Source organism: Eublepharis macularius, chromosome 2 (assembly GCF_028583425.1).
Source record: "Eublepharis macularius isolate TG4126 chromosome 2, MPM_Emac_v1.0, whole genome shotgun sequence".
NCBI lineage: Eukaryota > Metazoa > Chordata > Lepidosauria > Squamata > Eublepharidae > Eublepharis > Eublepharis macularius.
This window is the reverse complement of record NC_072791.1, coordinates 79,293,289-79,315,939: the sequence shown is the minus strand read 5'-3', so window position 1 is coordinate 79,315,939 and position 22,651 is coordinate 79,293,289. Positions and strand designations below refer to the sequence as shown.

The following is a 22,651-nucleotide window of genomic DNA, read 5'->3' as shown; positions in this document are numbered from 1 at the left end:
AGACTTTAAAAAATTGAGCCATTTAAAAAAATTAAAATTAAATCTACATTTAGTACAAGTTCGTTTTGTCTCTTAAAAATTCATTCTGAGCCCTCTATCAAAAACACTGACTTTAAAGCCTGCTTTTTAGTCAAAAGAAAAAAAAATGAAGACAACTCCTTGGAGTAAGCATAATCGTATAAATATTAGATAATACAAATGGGGACCCTCAAGGACTTATAAGAGTCATCTCATTTTCCCCTCCACCTCTATTACCTTGTTCCCTTCCCTGAAAACCCACATAGCCTCTCCCCTTTCCTTGCCTCCTTCTCTCTTTCTCATCTACCACCCAACCTACCTTTATCTGCCCTTCTGTCTTCAGCTTTCCATCCTGCCCTTGCAGCCTCTACTGGGGAAATCTGTGATCTAGTTGTGCAGTAGTGGCTGCCAGGCACAGTTGCACGGTGGGACATTTATGTGGAGGGCATCTGACTTCCCTTGTAAATCCTTCTCACTATTTCCTTTTTTCCCCCTTCTCCTGCCAGCCCCTGTATTCTCACCTTTCCCTGTTTCTTTCTCTCCTTCCAACCACCCTGCCATTTTATCTGCTCCACACCTTTGACTTTATTGATGTATATTTACCTCATTTATACCCCACCTTCCTTCACAATGGGGACCCAAAGTAGCTTGCATCATTCTCCTCTTCTCCATTTTATCCTCACAATAAACTTGTGAGGTAGGTTAGGCTAAGTATGTGTAACTGGCCCAGTCACCCAGTGATTTTCCATGGCAGAGTGGGGATTTGAACATGGGTCTCCCAGATCCTAGTCTGAAACTCTAACCATTATACCACGCTAGCTTTCATGGAGTGGGTGCTGTTGAACAGTAGCAAGCAGCTGGAACTAGGTGAGTTCTCCCTCAAAGGCCAAAACAGCCCTGCCCACACCCATACTTCTTACTGACAAAAACCAGTACTTGAAGGCTGGCAGTACTGTTGTGGCTGCCTATCAACTCCTACACCACTATGAGAGGGCATTCATTTCTTAAAGCTACAGGTGCTGCTTCTGTTATTTGGGGGATTTTAAAATCCCCTCATGTATTTTTTCCCAGATTTTTCTGCAAACCAGACGCTTTCCTCAGGTTTGCAGAAATATCTGACTGGTCTGTTCAAGGTCCCAGTCTCTGGATTTAAGTATTCACAGATGGGGTGGTGTTGAAAATAAGATATATTGATTCCCTTATTACAGATAGATTCATATGTCATAATTTTCTAGCTTTAACAGATTGTGAGTTTAATTGTTTGTGTCTTAAATGTATCATTAGCAAGTTCTATATTTTGTAATCTCCAGCCTATATCGGTATCATTTACCGTTTAATTGGAAATGTTGAACTAACTGCTTCTGTGTGTTTTCTAGGTGTGATAAAGAAATCAAAGTTTCCTACACTGTATATAACAGGCTGTCTCTGTTACTGAAGTCTTTGCTTGCCATAACCAGGGTGACACCTGCCTACAGACTATCAAGGAAACAGGGCCATGAATATGTAATATTGTACAGGTAATATGGACTCTAATATTCCACTGAAACAATAGCATTATGATGCATATGTGCCCTTTCTATTCTTCACTTCTAATTAAGCTTTATATTTTCTTACTTAGGCTCTCTCTTTTTTCTAACACCATGTCCATATGCTTAGGATCTTCCTTTCATTCTCTTCTTTTCAGAGAGCCAGCAAGGTGTAGTGGTTAAGGTGTTGGACTATGATATGGGAGACCCAGGTTTAAATACCCACTCTTACATGGAAGCTTGCTGGGTGACCTTGGGCCAATCACACACTTTCAGCCTAATCTACTTCACAGGGTTGTTGTGAGAATAAAATGGAGGAGAAAAAAAATGATGATGTAAGCTATTTTGAGTCCCCCATTGGGGAGAAAGGCAGGGTATAAATGGAATAAATAAAAAATATTTTATCTCAATTGATGCATTTCTGTTTATTCTTGCTCCATTTTCTGTCAAGATTGTGATACATCAAAATATTGTTACCAACTTGGAATTTCATTGTAGAAATTGAACTAAATGGCTTTTTTTCAGCTGGAACGCGGTGGAATGGAGTTCCAGCACCTCTTGAAAATGGTCACATGGCTAGTAGCCCTGCCCCCTGATCTCCGGACAAAGGGGAGTTTAAGATTGCCCTCCGTGCTGCAGCACGGAGGGCAATCTCAACTCCCCTCTGTCTGGAGATTGGGGTGGGGCCACCGGCCATGTGACCATTTTCACCAAGGGCGATTTAAACTTAAAAAAACTCCCCCCTTGTTCCAGCTGACCCAAAGTGACATCATTGTGTGGTCCTGAGTTCCACCACAGAGTTCCACCACCTCTTTTCCCAGAAAAAAAGCCCTGGGTTTAAGTATAATTTTCCAAGTACTGCTCCTCTGAGATCTTTGACTGTAATGCAGATTAGATATAATTAAAATAAGTAAAATAAATACATTGTATCTTCTGTTCATATTGGTGAAGGGCTTGTGTTCCACTGGAGTTCCACTGAAATTATGGCGGTTGTTTAGCAGCAGTGCTGCTTTCTCTTCTGCCCCCCCAATCTCTGTGTCAACTCTTGCACAGTTCTTTGAACACAAATGTATGGTGGACCTGGTTTCATTTTCCTTTCTTAGTGGAAAGCTAGACAGGAAAACTTGAGTTGAGCAGTTCAGAGGATCAGGCTGTACAGTGTATGCTAGTTAACTTGTTTTACAGGGTTTATTTGAAGCAACAACATACGAAGACATTCTTCTGATAATATACTTTTCATGGCTAGCTGAATACAATTACACAGTCTGATTCTTAGAAGAGCTACCTATTAAATCTTCAATAGTATTTCTAGATGAATGAGGGAGATCAGTTATAGGTACCATATAAACAGCTCAACCTTGTTTATTTTGTAAGATCTAGCTGGTTATTTTTAAAGAGTCTGACTCAGTATAGTTAATTAGCTGAGAATTCAGATCTTGCTTGGAATCACTTCTAAGCTGTCAGGTTGATATTTAGGAGAAAAATTAAAAAGATAAACCTGAAGTGATTCTGAGTGGGATTTTTCTGGTTAATCTTCTTTAACAGTTAACATTTATCTATTCCAGCTGATAAAGTATTGATGATGGGTTTGAATTTCCTCATCAGTCATGGATGGCACTGGGTAAATTGCTATATCTCAGCCCTGATTCCCATCTATAAAAGGGTGAAGAAGATAAGATTGTAAAGCATTGTGTACATTATTTGTTAACTCTGTGACTGACTTTATACTAATGTGCTATTTCTCTCTCTTTTTCACATTTCTAGGATATACTTTGGCGAAGTTCAGCTGAGTGGCTTGGGAGAAGGTATGATTGGCCAATGCATTGCTTTTGACAAGTTATGTCTCAACTACATAAACAATTAAAACAGAAGGATAGGATTTGAAAGGAAGAATTACAAAATCATAAATTAACTGGAATAACAGAATAAAGGCATTTCTTATATGATCGACTTGCATTAGGAAGTGGGATCAGGAATACAACAGGACAGGATATATTAATATTGCACCATTGCTAGCTGGAGGATTTTTTTACCAGAACAGTCATTCAAGGAAGCTGTAAATCAGTCACTACTGTTTTTTTCCTCTTTATTTGTTTAAATTTTTTTAGTATTTTATAAGCCACTTTGGGTCCCTATTGGGAAGAAAAGCAGGGTAAAATATGAAATAGTGTTATTTTTATGTAAAATATTATTACTTTACCAATTGCTCTTCTGCTTCTGTAGGATTTCAGACAGTCCGTGTTGGAACAGTGGGCACTCCATTGGGCACCATCACTTTGTCTTGTGCTTACAGAATCAACCTGGCCTTCATGTCAACCAGGTGAGGAAATCGTAGTCAAGCTAAACCACCTTTTCAAAAACACCATTTTCTAAGCACACAGTATGGGGTTCTTACATCTTGCAGGGTGGTAGTTTTTCGTAACGCTGAGTTACAGTTTAAACCACCAAATGTCTTGTTCATGTGTGGAGTTGCAGGGTGGAATTCTGGTGATGCTCTGCTCCCCATTAACTGATGTAAAGAATAGTCTAGCTGCCAGGACTGGGGTTGCAGCAAAGGGAAAAGAGTCTTATGAATAATGCCATGTGCTTGTTGCATTGCAGGCAGTTTGAGAGGACCCCACCTATCATGGGGATTATCATTGATCACTTTGTGGACCGTCCCTATCCCAGCTCCTCACCCATGCACCCCTGCAATTACAGGTGAGGAAACATGACTAATAGATTAAGGCTCAGTTATTCCCAAGTATAGAGCCTTTACAGCATGCAGTGCTGGGTGGGGAAAAGAATGCCAGTCCTCCTCCTACTGTTATTTGGAGTACATGAGAAAAGTCTGCATTTCCTATTCTTAGAGACTTTTAAAATTATTCTTATTTCGATTTATAAACTGCCCATCCTCAGGGGCTCTGGGCAGTGAACAACAGTTAAAATCAATAAAAAAAAGAAAACAATAATTCTAAAATCAGACTTGTGGATAAAATATGGCCCAGAGGTTTCACACTCACACTAGTTAGCTAATGTGAAGTTCCTTTGCATTATTAATTTTTTTCCTTGTTGCGCATTTTGTAAGATGAAAAATGACATGCAGCATAAAGCTACCACAAATGTACATTTTTGTGTTTGCATGCTCTTGTTTCAGCTGGAGAAAGCCTGCATGATTCAGAATTTTTGACTCATTGTAATAAAAAAAACTTTGATAAATAGGTCAAAGTTTGAAATTAGCTTTCTTTCCTTAAAATGTGCTTGGTAATTGGATCAACAGCAGCTAAGTGCATGAAATTGTATTTTGTGATCCATCCCACTCTGCATAGTTCAGATTTATCAAAAGACTCTTCTTTCAGAAAAAAGTCTTTCAGAAAAAAAGTCAGAAAAAAAGAAAAAAGCATGGAATATGAAAGAATAATGTTTTTTCCTACTTCATAAAGAATTTCTGGAGAAATCAGAGCTGAAAATACCTAATCACTGCAGTAGCATTTTCTTTAGCTGTAGTGCTAAAAGAGTTAGAGCTCCTTCATAATTCTCCTTTCAACTCCACTCAGATGCTTGGATTCTTAGCTAAAGTGTCTATCTTTGCATGTATGTATATTCTTGAATATTCTCATTTTAAAATTTATCTCCTGTTTTTACAGAACAGGTGGCGAGGAAACCACAGTAGCCTACCCATCAGTAGAAGACTCCCAAGAAGTCTGTACCACCTCTTTCTCTACTTCTCCTCCATCTCAGGTAGAAGACTTTTCAGAGACAATTCTAAAAGTCATTCTGTTTACCTGTATTTTTACTGACTATTTTTGTAAGCTTTAAGACAAATACAGAAATGAAGATTATTGCTAAATGATAGTGAGCTAACTATATATACATTGTGTTTTTTTATAAACAACATTTTGCAAACAGTTTTGGTGTTCTGACTTGATAGTGCAGAATTTAAGACTTACTGCCACCTTACAATTAACTGATTATACAGTATTTTAAAATTCTCTATATCTTGAAATACTTAGGAAAGGGCTTGTATCTTGCAAACTTCTTGGATACTCAGTACTATGTCCCTGGAATACAACTAATTCTGAACATACAGGCAAGAGATTCTTAGCATCTATATCAGACTAGAGATGAGCACAAACCTGAATACGAACCCAAAAAAACCACAAACCAGCCTGCTTCATGAGTTGCAAACTAGTGGTTCGTGGAAGCTCATTTCCACGAACTGCTCTTCTGGTTCATTTGGTTCGTTTAAAAGGGCAATGCCCCTTTCCCTGCCGCTGCAAAGCAGCAGGGAAAGGGGCAGTTTAAATGGCCATTTCCCCGCCGCTTGGAGCAGTGGGGAAATGGCCATTTAAACTTTTCCTGCTGCTTGCAAACGGCAGGGCCCTTTTAACGGCCCAAAGCCCACAAAACCCAGCCCCCTAGCCCACACACACCCCAGCCCCCCACTTACCTTGGTTCTGCTGCTGGGGTAGTGGAGGCTGTGGCCCAGCGGCAGCGGTTCCAGTCTTCTCCACCACCCTGCAGGCCTGCGGCCTCCTCCCCCTCCTCCAGCAAGGGGCGGGAAGGGCATTTTTGGCCTCCTCCACCACTGTGCGGGCCCGCAGGAATCCCCCCCGCCTCCTGCCAGCTGATAGTTTAAAGGGACCTGCCGCTTGCAAGCAGCAGGAAAGGGCCCTTTAAACTATCAAATGTCCCTTTCCCTGCCACTGCTAAGCGGCCAGAAAGGGGCATTTAAACCCCACGAACCACAAACTGGTTTGTGAACTTGCCCCAGTTTGTGGGGGTTCGTGCCCAGATCTATATCAGATCCTAATACAGCAAGTGCAGTCCCAGTGCAGAAACAAGATTCTGAGTGAAAATTTTCACTTAAGATGTACTCTGTACTATGAAACTAATACTAGTATCTTAGGCTGCTTCTACGCAGCAGTGTGGCTTTCATTGCCACTGTGAAAGCAACAATTCATTCTCAAGGTCTCCTCCCTTTTTTGCTTCCTTCTTCCCATCCACCTGCCAATCTCCTTCTATCTTTCCTCCCCCTGGCAGCCTCTGCCTGGAAAAACTATGTCCTGGTTGTATGGTTCCAGCTGCAGGGCAAAGCCCGTGTGTGTGGTGGGAAACTCACAAGGACTTGCAAGGGGTGCCTCACTTTCCCCCATATCCCGTCCCCACCTTATTCCCTTTTCCATGTTCCCTTCATTTATACTCTACCTTTATCCACTGTGGGGACTCAAAGTAGCTTACATCATTCTCCTTACTTCCATTTTATCCTCACAATTACTTCATGGGGTAGGTTAGGCTAATAGTGTATTACTGGCCCGTAGTTACTCAGTGAGCTTCCATAGGAGAATGATGATTCAATCCTGGATATTCCAGATCCTAATCTGAAATTCTATTATACCATTCTGGCTTCTATGGAAGGTGTCTGCTGTTGAATGTAGCAAGCAGCCAGGCTTGGGTGAATCATGCAATAATAATAACAACAACAACATTCGATTTATATACTGCCCTTCAGGACAACTTAATGCCCACTCAGAGCAGTTTACAAAGTATGTTGTTATTACCCCCACAACAAACACCCTGTGAGGTGGGTGGGGCTGAGAGAGCTCCAGAGAGCTGTGACTAGCCCAAGGTCACCCAGCTGGCTTCAGGTGGAGGAGTGGGGAATCACACACGGCTCTCCAGATTAGAGTCCCGCGCTCTTAACCACTACACCAAACTGGCAAGTTGTGAGGTATAAAGTTGCCTAGTGATGGCCTAGCCCCAGTGAGTCGTCCCTCAAAGGCCAAAACAGCTCTGGAAAGGGCACTGCCTGTCTTCTTGCTTTTTACTGACAGAAAACAGTTATTGAAGTCTGGCAGTACTGTTGTAGTTGTCTGGTAACCCGATAATGACCACTGCAGAGGGCATTTGTTTTTTAAAGCTACAGCTGCAGCTTCTATCATTTTGGGGGTTGCCCCCCCCTTTTTTTAAGATTTCAGATTTTATGCAAACATGGGGCTTTTCCAGGTTTGTAGAAAGATCTGCTCAATCTCTAGATTTAATCCTTAGATTTGGCCATGTTGGGAATTAGATACATTGGTATGTTTTTGCTCCTCAGGTCGTGATACTTCCCCCCCCCCCCCCGCTGAACAACATGCCCAGAGGCCTTGGGACTCACAGCATTCTCATCTATCATATTTCCGTGTCATGTATATGCATATTATGATGAGATGTAGCAGCAGCTACATCTTCTACCAGTCCCCCCTCATTTGCTTAAACTATACATAGAATAGCCTGTCTATATTTAGTTCAGTTGAAAAATTAACAGCAAGTACATTCAACTTGCAAAGGTTCACTGTCTTCATTTAAACCACTAAGATTAGTGCAGTTGGAAATGACTGGGGTCACTGGTATGTTAAAGGTCTACAGAAAGGTTGATTTAATTTTTCTTTGTATGATTTAATTTTTCTTTCTCCATTATCATCAACTGCCATTCAACCCAGTTATCAGCAATGCCAATGTGTATTCAAATATATTTGAATTTGGATTACAGCTGTGGCATGCTTGAACAAGGGACATTTCCACATGGAACACCTAGCAGTTTTTCTGACATTTTCTAACAGCAATACTCTGCCTTTCTGTGGTCTTGACATGCATGAACATTTCTGATAGCTCTGGCCACCAGCTCTTCTCCAGAAGTCAGTTCTTCCAACCTTTTCCCATTTTTTTCTCAAGTCTTTTTCTTTCTCTTTCCCTTGTGTTTTCTTTTGTGTATATGTCTTGTTTAGTGTGTTTTTACTGTTACTAAAGCACATTTTCAGACTCCTCCTGTGGTGGTGGATACCTTGAAGGGCCCTATGATGGGGCTGGCTTTTTCACATCAAGTGAGTTGATTGTAGAAAATAGAGTATATGGCCTGATGATGTCTTTTAACACTAACAAAATATATAACAACTTTTAAACAAGTTTTTACAGTAAATAATTTTGCTTCAACTTTATTCTAATGAGCCTGATCAGCCTAAACTATAAATTGGCCTTTGGATTTTTTCTTCTTAGATGCTGTTCAGTGCCTGATAACTTTACAAACAAATTTATTTTGTAAATTACTGCATTTGGTTATTTTATCACTGAACTTCAGCTTGACAGATATCTAATGAGTACATTGCTGTTAAGAAGTCCAGGGGCAATTTTTTAGAGAAGTCTTGATTGCTATGTGGGAAATAACTTGTTCTGGAGATTACCATTATGTTTTGTTCAGCTGGCTGGAGTTCAGTGAATAAACTGTATTTTTCTTAACTGTGAATAGATGAAAGGCATTGTCACTGCCACATGTATTCTGCAGCAACAAAAAACAAGACAGAAAAAAAATTATACTCAGAATGAATTATGCAAACAAAGAGAGATTTTGCTGACAAGTAATTTATAGTCACCATTACAATGATAAAGGCAAGAGATTTCCCCTCTTAATGAGATTATTGGGATTTGAGTCAATGTTCTTGTGCAGAAACCTGTCCCTGTGAATGCTACCTAGAAAAGTTTGTCATCAAAGTTTCATAACCTCCAAGATTTGATAGAAGAAAATAGTCTTTGAAAGGAACTTTTGAAATTGGAATAAATATTTAGTGTGAGAATTATTGTTTAATTGGGAGGCGTGAGAACAGCATGAAGACAGGCCACAGGACATTATGGCCACCAGCATGAAGACAGGCCATTATGGCCACCAGGAGAGCCAGTTTGGTGTAGTGGTTAAGAGCACAGGACTCTAATCTGGAGAGCCGTGTGTGATTCCCCACTCCTCCACTTGAAGCCAGCTGGGTGACCTTGGGTCAGTCACAGCTTCTAGCTCTCTCAGCCCCACCCACTTCACAGGGTGTTTTGTTGAGGGGGATAATAACATGCTTTGTAAACCGCTCTGAGTGGGTGTTAAGACATCCTGAAGGGCAGTATATAAATCAAATGTTGTTATTATTATTATTATTTTTCCAGTGGGCTCAACAATACCACCATCTGGGGCGGGCCAGCCCAATGGTAGAAGTGCCACTTGTGGCTCACTAGGTAGGCAGACTGACTTTCCTCCTCTCCGTCTTTTGGGTGAGCATGAGTGGGGGGTAGAGTAGGCAGGTTGCCTCCTCATCCCTCCTTTGGTGGGAGCAGGGTACTGGTGGTAGGTGGGGTCATTTTTAGTGGCAGATTTTCCCTCCCAGTCCACCCCAACAGCATGAGATTCAGCTTTTAACAACCTGAGTGGGCCAGTCTGGTTTGACGTTTAGTTAGCCCAGAGAAGTCCTTGAAAAACAATCCTGCAACTGTAATGGATTTCATACCTGTTTATGCATCCAATGAGCATATAGAGCTATTTAAACATGGTAATAAATATTCTGCTGAATTGTGTGCTCAGAATAAATTATACAGATTATTGTGTGTTTGTCCAAATATTTGAGTATTTTAATTGTAGTTCTTGGTTGTCATAGAATTCAGAACTCTTTTGCAAAGATCATGGAGAGAAATTGCATAAAGAGAAAGTTGTATTGAAGTAATAAAGTCATCAGCCCTATATCATCTGATCCTTCTGTGGGGAAATATGAGGCTCAGTAATAATATTTTGTTTGAGATCTCAGATTCTTATAGACTGATTTTTTTTTGTCTTTGAATATGTTTCCATACTGAAGAAAGGCTACAAAATGTCTGCTCAGACTCCTGTTCAAACTGGTATTTCTTAACTGCTTCTGGAGATTTCCTTTCCAAAGTTCACTCTTCCTCCTCAGAATTCTATTGCTTCATTCTGCTTTGTGTGTGTACCAGCCCCAAAGTAGAAAATGGAGGGTTTTGTGATAGGTTTTTGCTCTGTGGCGTGCAAAAGAGAGACTTGCAAATTCTGTAATGAGTATAGATCCTTCATATCAGTATGCCGTCAAAGCAATTATTGTAGCTGCTCCAGGAGTATTTAAGTGATTTCAGTATGTTATGGACAGCTGTAGCCGCTTCCATATTGTTCTCCATACTGTCCTCCAAGTTCTTCATATTACATTAAAGGCACCTTCATAACTTATAGGTTGTATGTCTAATTTTTAAGAAAACACTGATATTTGGAATTAGTTTTTAGTAATCCTGAACATTACTTTGAAATAAATTCCGTTGACTCAGTGGCATTTAAATATGAGTAGGATTGATGTGTATGTTAGAATAAGAGGAGTATGGTTCCAGGTGAGTATTTGATACTGCAAATCTGATACTTCCCCCTAGCCTTGTCCAATAATTCTGAAGATTATTCAGACTGTGAGGTTTTCCCTTTCTCTCCCTTTTCCTTTCCCCTTCTCATTTCTTAGCTCTCCAGCTCTCGTCTTTCTTATCAGCCTGCAGCCCTGGGAGTTGGATCCGCTGACCTGGGCTACCCAGTAGCCTTTGCTGGTGGCTTGAGTGCGGCACATCCCCACCAGGTATATTCCTAGTAGTTTGAGGTCACTAAGTGTCTCTCTTACATAGCTACCTCATACCTTATAACTATTGGCATGCTTCTCCATCCATTCCTATCATACTGGCAAAGGGGGGGAAATGAACTGAAAAATATCTGAGGAAGCTAAACTTGCACCACTCTTTGGATTCACAATAAATTGCATTTTAATTAGTATTCTTTCTGGGGGGCACAGATACCATACAGAGAAGATGCTACAGAACCCAGATTTGTTTTCACAGATATAATTGTAGATATTCTGGTACAACTATTATTGTTTGCCTCGTATCTAACCTCTACCAAAGGAATTACTTTGACCATGGCATCTGCTTGCCAGCTCTAGATTATGAGGACTTACAGTGACTAACAGCCAATCTAAGCAGAGTTACAGCCTGCTAAATCCATGTGGCACTTTTGGTAGCCTGTATTATTCCCTCCGATGGAGGGAAGAACATGGATTTTAATCATACTCAGTGTAAGGGTGGTGGTATTTGGATATTTCATAGTTCTAAATCATTTATATGAACAAGGTATAAATTCAGATAATATAAAAGCAAGAAAACATAATCATTATTAAGAAAATCACCTCTTAGACTTTTGATTTCTTATGCTATTGTCCAAAGATTACTTTTAGAGTACAGTTAGAACTGAGCTTCATATTATGTGCAGCAAAGAAAAAAGGAGAGGAAAAAACACAACCCAATAAAAGAAAGGTCACTGAAAAGGTTGGAACCAAAGACAAAATTAAGTAGTGTTCAGAATTTAATACTAATAAGTAAAGAACCAATATAAAAATTTAATCGCATAGTAAATACAAAAATGTGGTTTAAAACAGTCACAGTGTGGTTCATCATATTACTACAATATCATTGTAAACTGAAATAGTTTCCAAATATACAGGCATTACTAGGGTTGCCTGCCTGGTCCCCGACTCCCCCGCCGGGAGATCAGAAGCCTGGCACCTACCTTGCTGCATCCCTGTGTTTCTTTTCACATGCACTGGCTTGCGCGATGATGTCACTTCCAGGAATTATGTCACCATGTGGGTCAAAGGGTGGCCTGGGAGTGCTCACCAGGGGGCCGAATCGGCCTGCAGTGGGGTGTGATTCAGCCCGAATTGGGCCGCTGTAGGCGCGGGAGGGAGCTGTGCCACTCCACCTGGGGGGGCACCCTGGGAAGCACCCCCTTCCACTGGCTAGGTAAGTGGGGATGAGGGGGAGGGAGGGAGCAGGGGACCCCCCACCCCAGGTGGGGAAATGACACCCCTAGGAATTACAGTACATCTAGCATTGTATATATAGAAGCAGGCGCATTTTGGCCTAGGGCCTTTTTCAGTGGTCTAGTCTCATGCATTCATAAATATAGACTGTGCACAAAGTGGACATAAAGATGTTATATACAATCATGGAATAAATACATTCTAATCCTCCCACAAAAATTACTTTGAATCCAATGCAGGAACCTCACAAAAATGGTGATATTTTCATTTGCACCATAAACCTCCTTAGGCCCAGTCATGAACATACAAATCAAACAATTTGCAGCCACAGTCTCTGAAAGTTGATGAACAGTCGGCCAAAGAAGGCTGGAGTGGATTGTAGTTAGATTTGAAGGGAACGCAGAACTGCTGGCTGGCCTTCTCTATCCGTTATTTCTCACTTTTTTTGTTATTGTTCTAGCAGCTTATTTTCTGTATTTGCCTCGCTCCCTTCTCAACTTTCCTTTATATTTGACTGCAGTCCTCTTCAGATTTCTTTACTTCTTAGCAGTATTCTTAATAGACATACTCGGTCAGTTTCCCTGTTGGGAGATTAGCACATATCTGAGCTGTCAGTTACATATCATTAAAAGGCAATTAATCACTGTCTTGAAAGCAACAGAACCAAGAGTTCCCTTTTATGTAATCTTTTGCTAAGTTAATAGAAACGTATCTCATTTTGTCTTTCTTTCTCACTCCAGTTGATTGTTCCAGGGAAGGAGGGTGGAGTGCCCCTGATTCCCAGCCAGCCAGTGCATGGCAGTCAGGCTGAGCATGAGAGAATGGTAATGTGCACCCCATTGGAGGGAGGCCATTACTCTGTGGTTACTCCATCTAGTAGGTAGGTATTCTACCATCACCCCTAATTGTTCATACTATTACTGGTTTTTTTAAAGAAAAAAATGGTTTGGAAATAAGCTGTTTTGTTTTTACACAGATCAGTAATTTTGGGTGAGGAAGAACTCTGGAGGAGCTTTAACTTTTGTCTGGGAAGTAGAGGAAATACAGATATGAATTATTTTATCTCCCTTTCTCTTATCAGAGAGATTTTACAAGAAGCTGTATGATCTACAGAACCTAATTTACCTGTTACAAAGATGTCTTATTGATGCCGTTCTCAAAATTTGTTATAGCAAGCCTTCCCAAAACCTAGAACAAAACATGGAGAAATGGTACTATAAACTGGGGGATGGTACTATAAACTGCTTTGCCTAGTTTGACAGTTAACCTCTATACAAAAATGAACAAGGTGAGGAGGCCTTGCCATGCAACTGCTTGACCATCTCAGGAGGTTCACTTCATGCTTTGAGGCACCTTGGTCTAGCTGCTCCTGATATTGGTATATCTCTACTTTGTTGCATTTCTCTGGCAGTGCATATTGGAGTTGCTGTTGGTAATAATGAATTGCAGCTTCAGTCATAAAGTTCTGTTATCCCTAAAACTGACTGCAGGTACAACAGTGTAACTGCAGGTTCTGACAAAGATGTGCCTTTCTCTAGTAGTTTTCTTTCCCATAACAAGAGCTTTTTTTTATAACTCCAGACTAGTCTGATAGATTTACCTTTTGCAATTTCTTTCCCAGGGGAGTTAGTAGTGTTTGCAATACATGTATTCTCACATTTCTTTGTTAGAACTCCCATTGATGTGCTGTATTTTCCCTCTACACCAAGAGCTGCATCCTTGCATATCACACCAAAGGCCTTGGAAGTGTCTACTGTTCCTTAAAGACATGTCCCCCCTCTATTGTTGTTTCCCTAATGAGTGAAGACTCATCTGTTTTGTTTAGCATTCCTTCATTGAGCCTTCTTCCCATTTATGTGTGTTTGTATTTCTTTAATTACTATTTTTAATATATATTTAAAAACTTGTTTTAATATTTTTGATCTTTAACTGCATTGGGGACCCTTCATTGGGTTGAAAGTCAGCATTTTAAAAATTTAATAAATAAATAACATGGTAAAATATCCTTCAGATGGCTCCCCAAAGAAATCATACATTGAAATAATAACCAAAAAATAAGTGAACAAGAATTCTGATATGATGGTTGCACAGAAAATGGTAGGAGAATATTCTCCGTGAATTGAGTTTTGTAGATGTACCAGTGCTAGTGTGGAGTCAGAAGAATAAGATGAAAAATAATTTGGACAATCTCTTTCATCTCTCAGTGAGGATACAGAAACAATATCTAACAGCAGTGAAGGGAAAAGCAGTTCTCCACATGATCTCTTGGAGACTATCTTTGTCAGGAAGGTGGGAGCCTTTGTCAACAAACCTATCAATCAGGTATTTGGAATTAATTTCTTTGTAGCAACTTCATGATATGCTATTTTTCATGACAAAGGAGGCAAAATGTTGCATTGTCGACAACATGCCCTGCTACTGTATTGGCTGTTAACTGAATTACTTTATGTACCCTTTGGATTCTGTTATTTCTGATCTCAGGGTTGACTGTACTTTCAGTGCTCTTACCTTTAAAGATTTACAGCAGCATGTTGCATGCTAGGTTAAAAAAAAACAGCAGTTGACTAAGACATTGAGAATTTGTCTTTTGAACTTTTCAGGTGACTATGGCCAGTTTGGACATTCCTTTTGCTATGTTTGCTCCCAAGAATATTGAATTGGAAGATAATGATCCCATGGTAAGAAATGACAGGCCTTATCAAAATTGTTTTCCCAGTACTGTATCTAACATCTGACCCAATATTAATGCACATCTACTTAACTTCCTATTACTGTTGTTTGGGTGTGTTGATTTCTTCCAAAGGTGAATCCTCCTGATTCCCCAGAATTTGAATCTCCTCTTCAAGGCAGTCTACATTCGGTGGGCTCCAGTGGCAGCAGCGGTGGAAACATCCATGATGATTTTGTTATGGTTGATTTTGTAAGTTCCTGCAAGCCTGTATGCATATACAGGCCTTTTTAGTAAAACAAAATCTAAATGCTAGACCAAGATTAACAGCTTGAACAAGGCTTTGTTATGGAACCACAGTGGGGCCTATGAATAGTCCTGTTAAAAACAACATACCACAACCAAGATAGATGTCTCTGGTGGCCAAAAGAATAATGCAGTACTGAGTTGCTTCTTTGCATTCAGTATCCTAACACTAGAAAATGCTATGGAGTTCAGAGCAACAAGGTTTGAAGATTGTAAGTCTGTTGTAGAGTCATAACACTGGAACCAGATGTTATCTGGTCCAGCTTCAACTGTATTATCTGCAGACTGATTACCACAGATCACCCTTTATCAGCTAGATTATAGTAAAGCAAAAGAATTAGCTAAGCAGGTATTCTACAGTTGAGATGCTTACGTGGTTCATATGAAACCCATGTGATGAGTTTTGATGGGGAAATAAAGATGAAAATGTTTAGATTTTTGCAGTACACTGTGGAACTACTGGATGAAACGATTACAAGTATTTCATCAGTGGTTTCTTGCTAACTATGATAGTAAAGGCCTGTTATGTAGAGCTGACTAGAGATGGGCACGAACCGGGAAAATGATGGTTTGTTCCAGTTCATGGTTGGTCGCAGTTCATAAACCACAAACTTGCCCCTGTTTGCAAACTGGTTCATTTGGTTCGTGGTTTGTCACTTCCAGAGGCCCTAGAACAGCTGCCATGACAGTCAGAGATGCCAAACTCACAGGGAGTCTTCAGCATGCTCTCCTCCAGCTACCCTCCCAAGTTTGACGAGGATTGCATTTTGGATTTCTGAGTTATAGACCCCCAAAGTGAGTGCCCCCAGGAAAGGTCCATTTCATATAATGGGAGCCACGAATGCCAATTGACTTGTATTGGCTTCATTGAAATACATTGCACCAAAAAGTTGCAGGATGGAGTTAGAGAATCTTCCTCTGAGAGAGGAATGATGGCCCCCAGATATGGGTGGCCGCCCCCTCTTTGTGGGCCCGGGAAGCGGTCAACGGACCACCTCCCTTCCTTCCCCCAAGGTCCACAAGCTCCTGGGGTGGGGGTGGCCCACAACACCCCCCTGTTGCCTGCAAGGTGGCCACCTCCACAGTAAAGGTGGGTTATGTCAGTGGCCACTCCCTCCTTGTGGGCCTGGGAGACGGTCAATGGACTGCCTCCCTTCCTTCTTCCAGAACCCACCTCACTGATGGGGAGGCTGCAATGGAATGGAAGCATTCGTCACCCTTGGGGAAGACAGTACAAAGTCCCCTTGCAGTGGCTGCTGTCTCCCCTACAGGAAACAGAACATGTACGAATGGACATCCTCCCCTTCCATACGTAAGAGAAGTGGTCACCAGCATGACCCACCTCACTGACGGGGTGGCTGCGATCGAAGCCTTCCCCAATGCAGTTCAAATTCCTGTTGTGAGGGGCATCACCCCCCTCCACAGAAAAGGACATGGATGAAAGAGCAGTGGTGGCCACCAGCAAAACCCACCTGACAGATGGGGTGGCTGCGACAGATGTCTTCCCAAAGGTTGGGAAAGGTGGTTAAAAGTCCCTTTGTGAGGGAGGACACCTTTCCCCCAGGTAACGTAAAGGAGGTGTACAGAGGAGCGGTGGCCATTGGCAAGACCCACCTCACAGATGGGGTGGCTGTAACAGATGCCTTCCTCACCATTTGGGAAGGTAGTTAAAAGTCCCTGCGTGAGGGAGGGTGCCTCCCCCCTGGGAATACGATGGAGACAAAAGGCTGTCCCCCGCAGTGGTGGCCACCTGCAAGACCCACCTGACAGACGGGGTGGCTGCGATAAATGCTTTCCCCACCATCGAGGAAGGCAGTTAAAAGTTCCCTTGCAAGGAGGGGGGCACCTCCCTTCCAGAGAACGTGAAGGAGACGAAAGGCCAACCCCCTTACAGAGGAACGGTGGCCACCAGCAAGACCCACCTCACAGATGGGGTGGCTGCAACGGATGCCCTCCCCACCATCAGGGAAGACAGTTAAAAGTCCGCTAACGAGGGGTCGTCTCCTCCCTGGGAATGTGATGGAGACAAAAGGCTGTCTCCCATACAGAAGAGTGGTGGTGGCCACCGGCAAGACCCACCTCACAGACGGGGTGGCTGCGACAGAACGGCAGCGTTCCCCAGGAAAGTTAAAATTCCCCTTTAGGGGGGGATGTGTTTGCACCTGGCATAGACAGGAGGCGGGCCATAGCCCTGACCCACCAAGACACTTCTCCCCCAAGTCCTGCAGTGGCACAGAGACTGGGGAGGGGTCGGAGCCCAGCTTGGAACAACCAAGTCTCTGTGCTGGGCTGCACCCATGGGCAGCAGGCATTGGTGGACCAGGGGACAGGAGCACCCTTGGGGTAGGCAGTTAAAAAGGGGAGAGGTTGGACCCCAGTGGTCCATAAGGAAGTAGGGGTAGTCCAGAGCCTGACACTAGATGACAGTCTTGCAGTGGCACAGAGACTGGGGCGGGGTTGGAGCCTGGTTCTGGAAAACCGACTCCCACTGTTGAGATGCAGCCTGGGGCAGCTGGCATTAGTGGACCAGGGGGAAGGAGACTTAAATTCGCCTTATGGAGAATTCCTCTCCTCCCATCAACCCAAACCCACCTCACCAATGTGGCTGTGTGGGAAGAGGAGGTTGGTAGTGTCCTGAAATGCCTTTAGGACATGGACCATTTGCAAGAAGGCTTGCCAGTCCGTAGAGCTAATGCTAAGCCACTGAGTCTGGCAGAGCATGTTTCCGAGTGTCAGCAGCCGAACCCATCTCACCAACGTGGTGGCCGCAAGGGAAACCATCCACTAGCAGACCCCTGGGGAAGGAGGTTACATTTGCCCTTGTGAGGCGGGGTTACACCTAAATGTTCTGTGAGTCCTCTTGAACCCACTGTTGTTGACCCCAGAGGCTGACAGGGGAGGTTAAAATTCTGGGAGCCTCCTCACTGACAGGGTGGTGGCGAGGGAGGCCTGCCACAAGCGGACTCCATCTGATCTCCCCAACGAGGTAGGTGAGGGGATGGATGTGCAGAAGGCCTTGGAAGGTGGGAGCAGCTAGCCACACCCAGAAACCATTTTCCCAATGGGTCAGGGAGCATGGAAGCCTGAAATTAGAAGCCTACTGATGATGAACCAGATCCTGGGTAGATGCTGCCACAACATCCAGAATCCATCTCCCCAACAGGGTGGCTGAGAGGGAAGCCTTCCACCAGCAGAATCCATCTCCACAAAAGTGGATAATTATTGAGTGGACTCATGAGGAGGGGGTTAAATATGTGATGGGATGTGGTGGGTAATGTGGGAGGATACATCATCATGTGTTTGGGATGTTGAAGCCCTGGATGGTCTAGTGGCAAGGACTTCCCAAAGAGAGGGTTCAGAATCAGAACCTCCTGGAACGAACGCAGCTATGGACAACTGAGTCTCCCTGCTTGGATGCAGCCAGGGGACGGCAGGCATTGGTTGCCCATGGTATGGGAGGACTCAAGGAGGAAAGTAGTTAAAATTCCCCAGTTCAGGGAGGTGCATTCACACCTGGAAAGGACAGGGGACAGAAGGAGAAGCCCATCCCCTCAAGGTGAAAGCGGACCGCCATAACCCACTTCACCAATGGGGTGGCCGCGAGGTGGGCTTGATTACTACCCAGCCCAAGAGCATCCCTCATGACCAGTTGCAGCAGTTAAAATTCCCCTTACGGGGGGGGCTCCCCCCCATGGAAAGGATCAGGGATTCAGGGACAATAGACCATCCCATCTAGGGAAGAAGCAGCAGCTACTGGCATAACCCACCTCACCGACGGGGTGGCCGCGAGGGAGGCCTTCTGCATCCATGGGGAAAGAGACTTGAATTCCCCTTATGTGTAAAGGGGTGCATTCGCAGTGTGCGAGGAAGTCAGTGACCGCCAAAACCCACCTCATCGATGGGGTGACCACGACGGAAGCCTACCAGCAGAATCCATCTTCCCTGCGGGCCCCTGGGGGCAACAGGCTCCTGGGATGGGGTGTGGCCCACAAGACTTCCCTGGGGCCAAAATCCCACTATGACTGGAAGAGAATGGATTTCTGGGTGTCAGTGCCCAAAACCCACCTCATCGACAGAGTGGCCGAAAGAGAACCTATTGTGGGCCAGCCTTGGCCTGGCTCCTTACCACCTGCCAGTGAGTCCTCCTCAGAAAACGAGGGAGGAGCCAGCAGAACAGGCAGCAGAGCCAGCTGTGACACCAGAGGAGCCTTTGATGGAGCGGCAGGCAATGCAGCCAGGGCCTTCTGGTGAAGCTGTTGGGGGTGAGGATGCACGCAGAGAGGAGGAGGAACTGGCACCCAGGAGACCCAAGCCAGCCTCAAGGTGGAGGAACCGAGGGAGAGAGGCTGTTTGGGAAAGATGCAGGAGCACACACTTCTAGGCTCAGCATCAGACAGCTGATCTCAGAGAGTGAGGCGCTGCAATCAGGCGAAGAGGAAACACCTGCCCCTGGCTCTCTTACCCAGACCTGAGCATAAAAGTGGCAACTTTGTTTGCCGCTCCCTGAGACCAGCAGCTCTGTGCCTGGAAGCTTGTGATCCTGCCTTATACCTTGCCCTCTCTTGGACTGAACTCACAGCTTCTGACCTCGGCTTCATCTTTGACTCTCACTTGCCTACTTCTCTGTTGGACTGACTTCTCGGCTCCTGACTTCAGCTTGGCGTTTGGCTCTCAGACTATTGCTTACCTGCCCTCTGTGGGACCACCTGACCAACCAATGAGCCACCTTGGCGTCCCAGCACCCGGGATGGACGTCCCTAGCCTTGAGCACAACAGAAGCCTTTCCCACCCAGGGGGAAGGCAGTTAAATGTCCCCTTGCAGGAGAGGGGTTGCTTTCGCATCTGGAAAGGATTTAGTACAGCATTCAGAATATATCTCCCCAACAGGATGGCTGTGAGGAAAGCCTTCCATCAGCAAGGAAGTCGGCAACTGCCAAACCCCCCTTCACTGATGGGGTGGCCACGAAGGAAGCCCAAGGCGACCCACATAATAATGTTACACAATCATGGTAAGATACAGTGGTACAGAAGTGGCCAAAGCCTACAAGATGCTGTTGAAGATCAAGGAGTACATGGGTACGTTCACACCTGGCAAGGACGGGACAAAAAGGGAAAGCCATACCCTTGAGGTGAGAGCGACGACCACCATAACCCATATCACCAACAGGGTCACTGCAAGCGAAGCCTTACACCAGCGGACCCATGGAGAAGAAGGTTGAAATTGCCTTGCTCTACATAATGATGCAGTTCACATGTTTGATTGTTCAGTGATTCCTCACAAGAACCCAGCAGAGTTGGCCCCTGAGGCTGGTAATGGCACAGAGATGGGACGGATTGGAGCCTAGCTCAGGACAACCAAGACTCTCTGCTGGAGGAGGCAGCAGAAAGGCACAAAGGGGAAGCCCATTCCCTCTAGGCAAGAGTGGCAACCGCCAGCCCAGAACCCCTCTCACCAATCGGGCAACTGCAAGGGAAGCTTTCCACCAGTGGTCCCATAGGAAATGCTGTTAAAACTCTGCTTTCGGGGAGCAGGGGATACATTCGAACCTGGGAAGGACAGGCCAGCAGCCCTGTGCGAGGTGATGGTGTACGGGGGGAGGCATAATGACACAGCTCCTGACAAAAGCCCATACCCTTCACAATGGACGAAGTTGGTCCATCTAGGACAATCATCTCAGTCACTACACAATACATGAGTGACCACCTCCTGAGCCCTTCCCCTATTTCTTTTGTTTGGCAGTGTGAGTCTAACCCCCCCCCCTGCATTCTAACCTTCATGGTGCAATCGGCATTATGTTTGGTAAGGCAGCACTCTGTTGGCCCTCAGGCAAGGAACCCACTAGGCTTGGCCCCTGAGGCTGGCAGTACCACAGAGATCGGGATGGGGTCAGAGCCCTGAGGCACCACCCAGGCACCTTCCCAGCCGGGACAGGTGCTGTAAAGAGGAGCCTTCAGCCAAGGAACCCACTAGGCTTGGCCCATGAGGCTGGCGGTGCCGCAGAGACTGGGGTGGGGTCGGAGCCCTGATACCTCCAGACATGTTGGTGGGGGTGCAAGGTTACCTTCCTATAGGAGGAATCCTAGATGTTCATATTCCCAAGGTCCAGGGATGAGTAGCCTAGCAGGAGGAGGTTGACCTTTATGAAGGCCAATTGATCCACCCTGGTTGGGTCCAGGCATGAGCAGTGGGGATGGAGGATGTCTCCCAGGTGAGAGAATACCCACTTTCTCGGGACACTGGTGGGTGGGGCAGGAGAGGATGTTCATGGCCACAGAGCAGATGACAGCTTTGCGTGCCCAATATTCCAGGGGAATTGGGGTTGGGGGGCTCGGGGGGGCTTGGCAAGGTACTCTCGCACCATCACCTTCACCTAGTCCTCTGCAAGGGCACCCGTAGACTCCCTGATGCCACCAACCTCCTAGCTCACCATCGAGGACCAGTAGTGTGGGGGGGTCCCTGTTGGGTGGGCTCTCATGGCCTGGGGCTCTGGGCTCATTCGCCTCTTCTGCCAACAACCCCTTTTCCATGCTCTCTTCCTGCCAGCCACATCTTTTTGCTTGTGGAGGTCCTTCTTCAATCACTGGAACTTATCTTTGTGCATGGCGATGCTGCCCTTTATACAGGGGATGCAGGCCAGACTGTATGCCCCCTCTTCTCAGAGACGATGCAAGCAAACAGCCACACATGCCTGCAACCTCCTCACCAAGTCCCTGACCCTGGGGAGAAGAGCTTCCCCTTGCTCCAGTTCTTTGGCCAGTGCCCGGTCAAGCCTGTGGATCAGGGGGATGGCTTGTCCCAGGCTGGACTTGTAGGAGCAGAGGAGGTCAGTGGGGCCCTGAAATGGCTTCAGGACACGGACCATTTGGGAGAGGGCTAGCCAGTCCATGAAGCTGATGCCAAGCTCCTTTTCCCCCTGCAGAATGGGCACAGAGGACATAATATTTTGCACCACTTTTTGCTCCACCAGATGAGCTATCATCACATAAGTGGAGTTCCAACAAGTGGCCATGTCCTGGAAAAGCTGGTGTTCGGGATCCCCTCCCTCCCCTTGCCTCTCGTGGCTGGCTGGAAGAAGTAATGCTGTGGGGAAAGTGGGCAGCCAGATGCCCACTTGCGCGCATGTCCATTGTTTCCTGGTCCCAGGTGGGCTTGATGCTGCTACCCAGTCCAAGAGCATCCCTCATGACCCGGTATAGCTTGTGCACCATGCAGACAATGCCCTCAAGGGATGTGTCATTCAGGGCTGCCAACATGTTTCTACCTGCATCCGTGACCATATAGCCACGGACAACATCCCCCACAGGCTCCCGCTTCCTCAGTCTAGCCTTGATTGCAGAGGCAATGTTCCTCCGCGCCTGGAGCAGAACCAACCCGTAGCTCCAGGGCTTTTCCCTCTTCCCGGGGCCCTGATTTGTGCCTGGTGCTCTGGAGGGTCTTCAGTTGCCACAAGTGGGCAGTGAGGGCGAGGTAGCTGTGCAGATGTCTGCTCCACAGATCCATTGTG

At 44.9% G+C, this 22,651-nt stretch overlaps 1 protein-coding gene across 7 annotated transcripts in view; it reads left to right on the top strand.

Moving 5' to 3' along the window:
* Positions 1 to 22,651, top strand: part of ATG13 (autophagy related 13) — a 52,914-nt gene that overhangs the window by 21,153 nt on the left and 9,110 nt on the right. Inside the window, exons 6-16 of one of the 7 annotated variants that reach the window (XM_054971182.1) lie at positions 1,395 to 1,535; positions 3,309 to 3,349; positions 3,768 to 3,864; positions 4,146 to 4,244; positions 5,171 to 5,264; positions 8,291 to 8,386; positions 10,856 to 10,939; positions 12,913 to 13,052; positions 14,377 to 14,494; positions 14,773 to 14,850; positions 14,976 to 15,092. In XM_054971182.1, coding sequence (XP_054827157.1) covers positions 1,395 to 1,535; positions 3,309 to 3,349; positions 3,768 to 3,864; positions 4,146 to 4,244; positions 5,171 to 5,264; positions 8,291 to 8,386; positions 10,856 to 10,939; positions 12,913 to 13,052; positions 14,377 to 14,494; positions 14,773 to 14,850; positions 14,976 to 15,092 — 1,105 coding nt within the window. Of the gene's footprint in view, positions 1 to 1,394; positions 1,536 to 3,308; positions 3,350 to 3,767; positions 3,865 to 4,145; positions 4,245 to 5,170; positions 5,265 to 8,290; positions 8,387 to 10,828; positions 10,940 to 12,912; positions 13,053 to 14,376; positions 14,495 to 14,772; positions 14,851 to 14,975; positions 15,093 to 22,651 lie in introns of all 7 variants that reach the window. The other 6 variants (XM_054971181.1, XM_054971184.1, XM_054971187.1 and 3 more) reach the window with 6 other exon arrangements.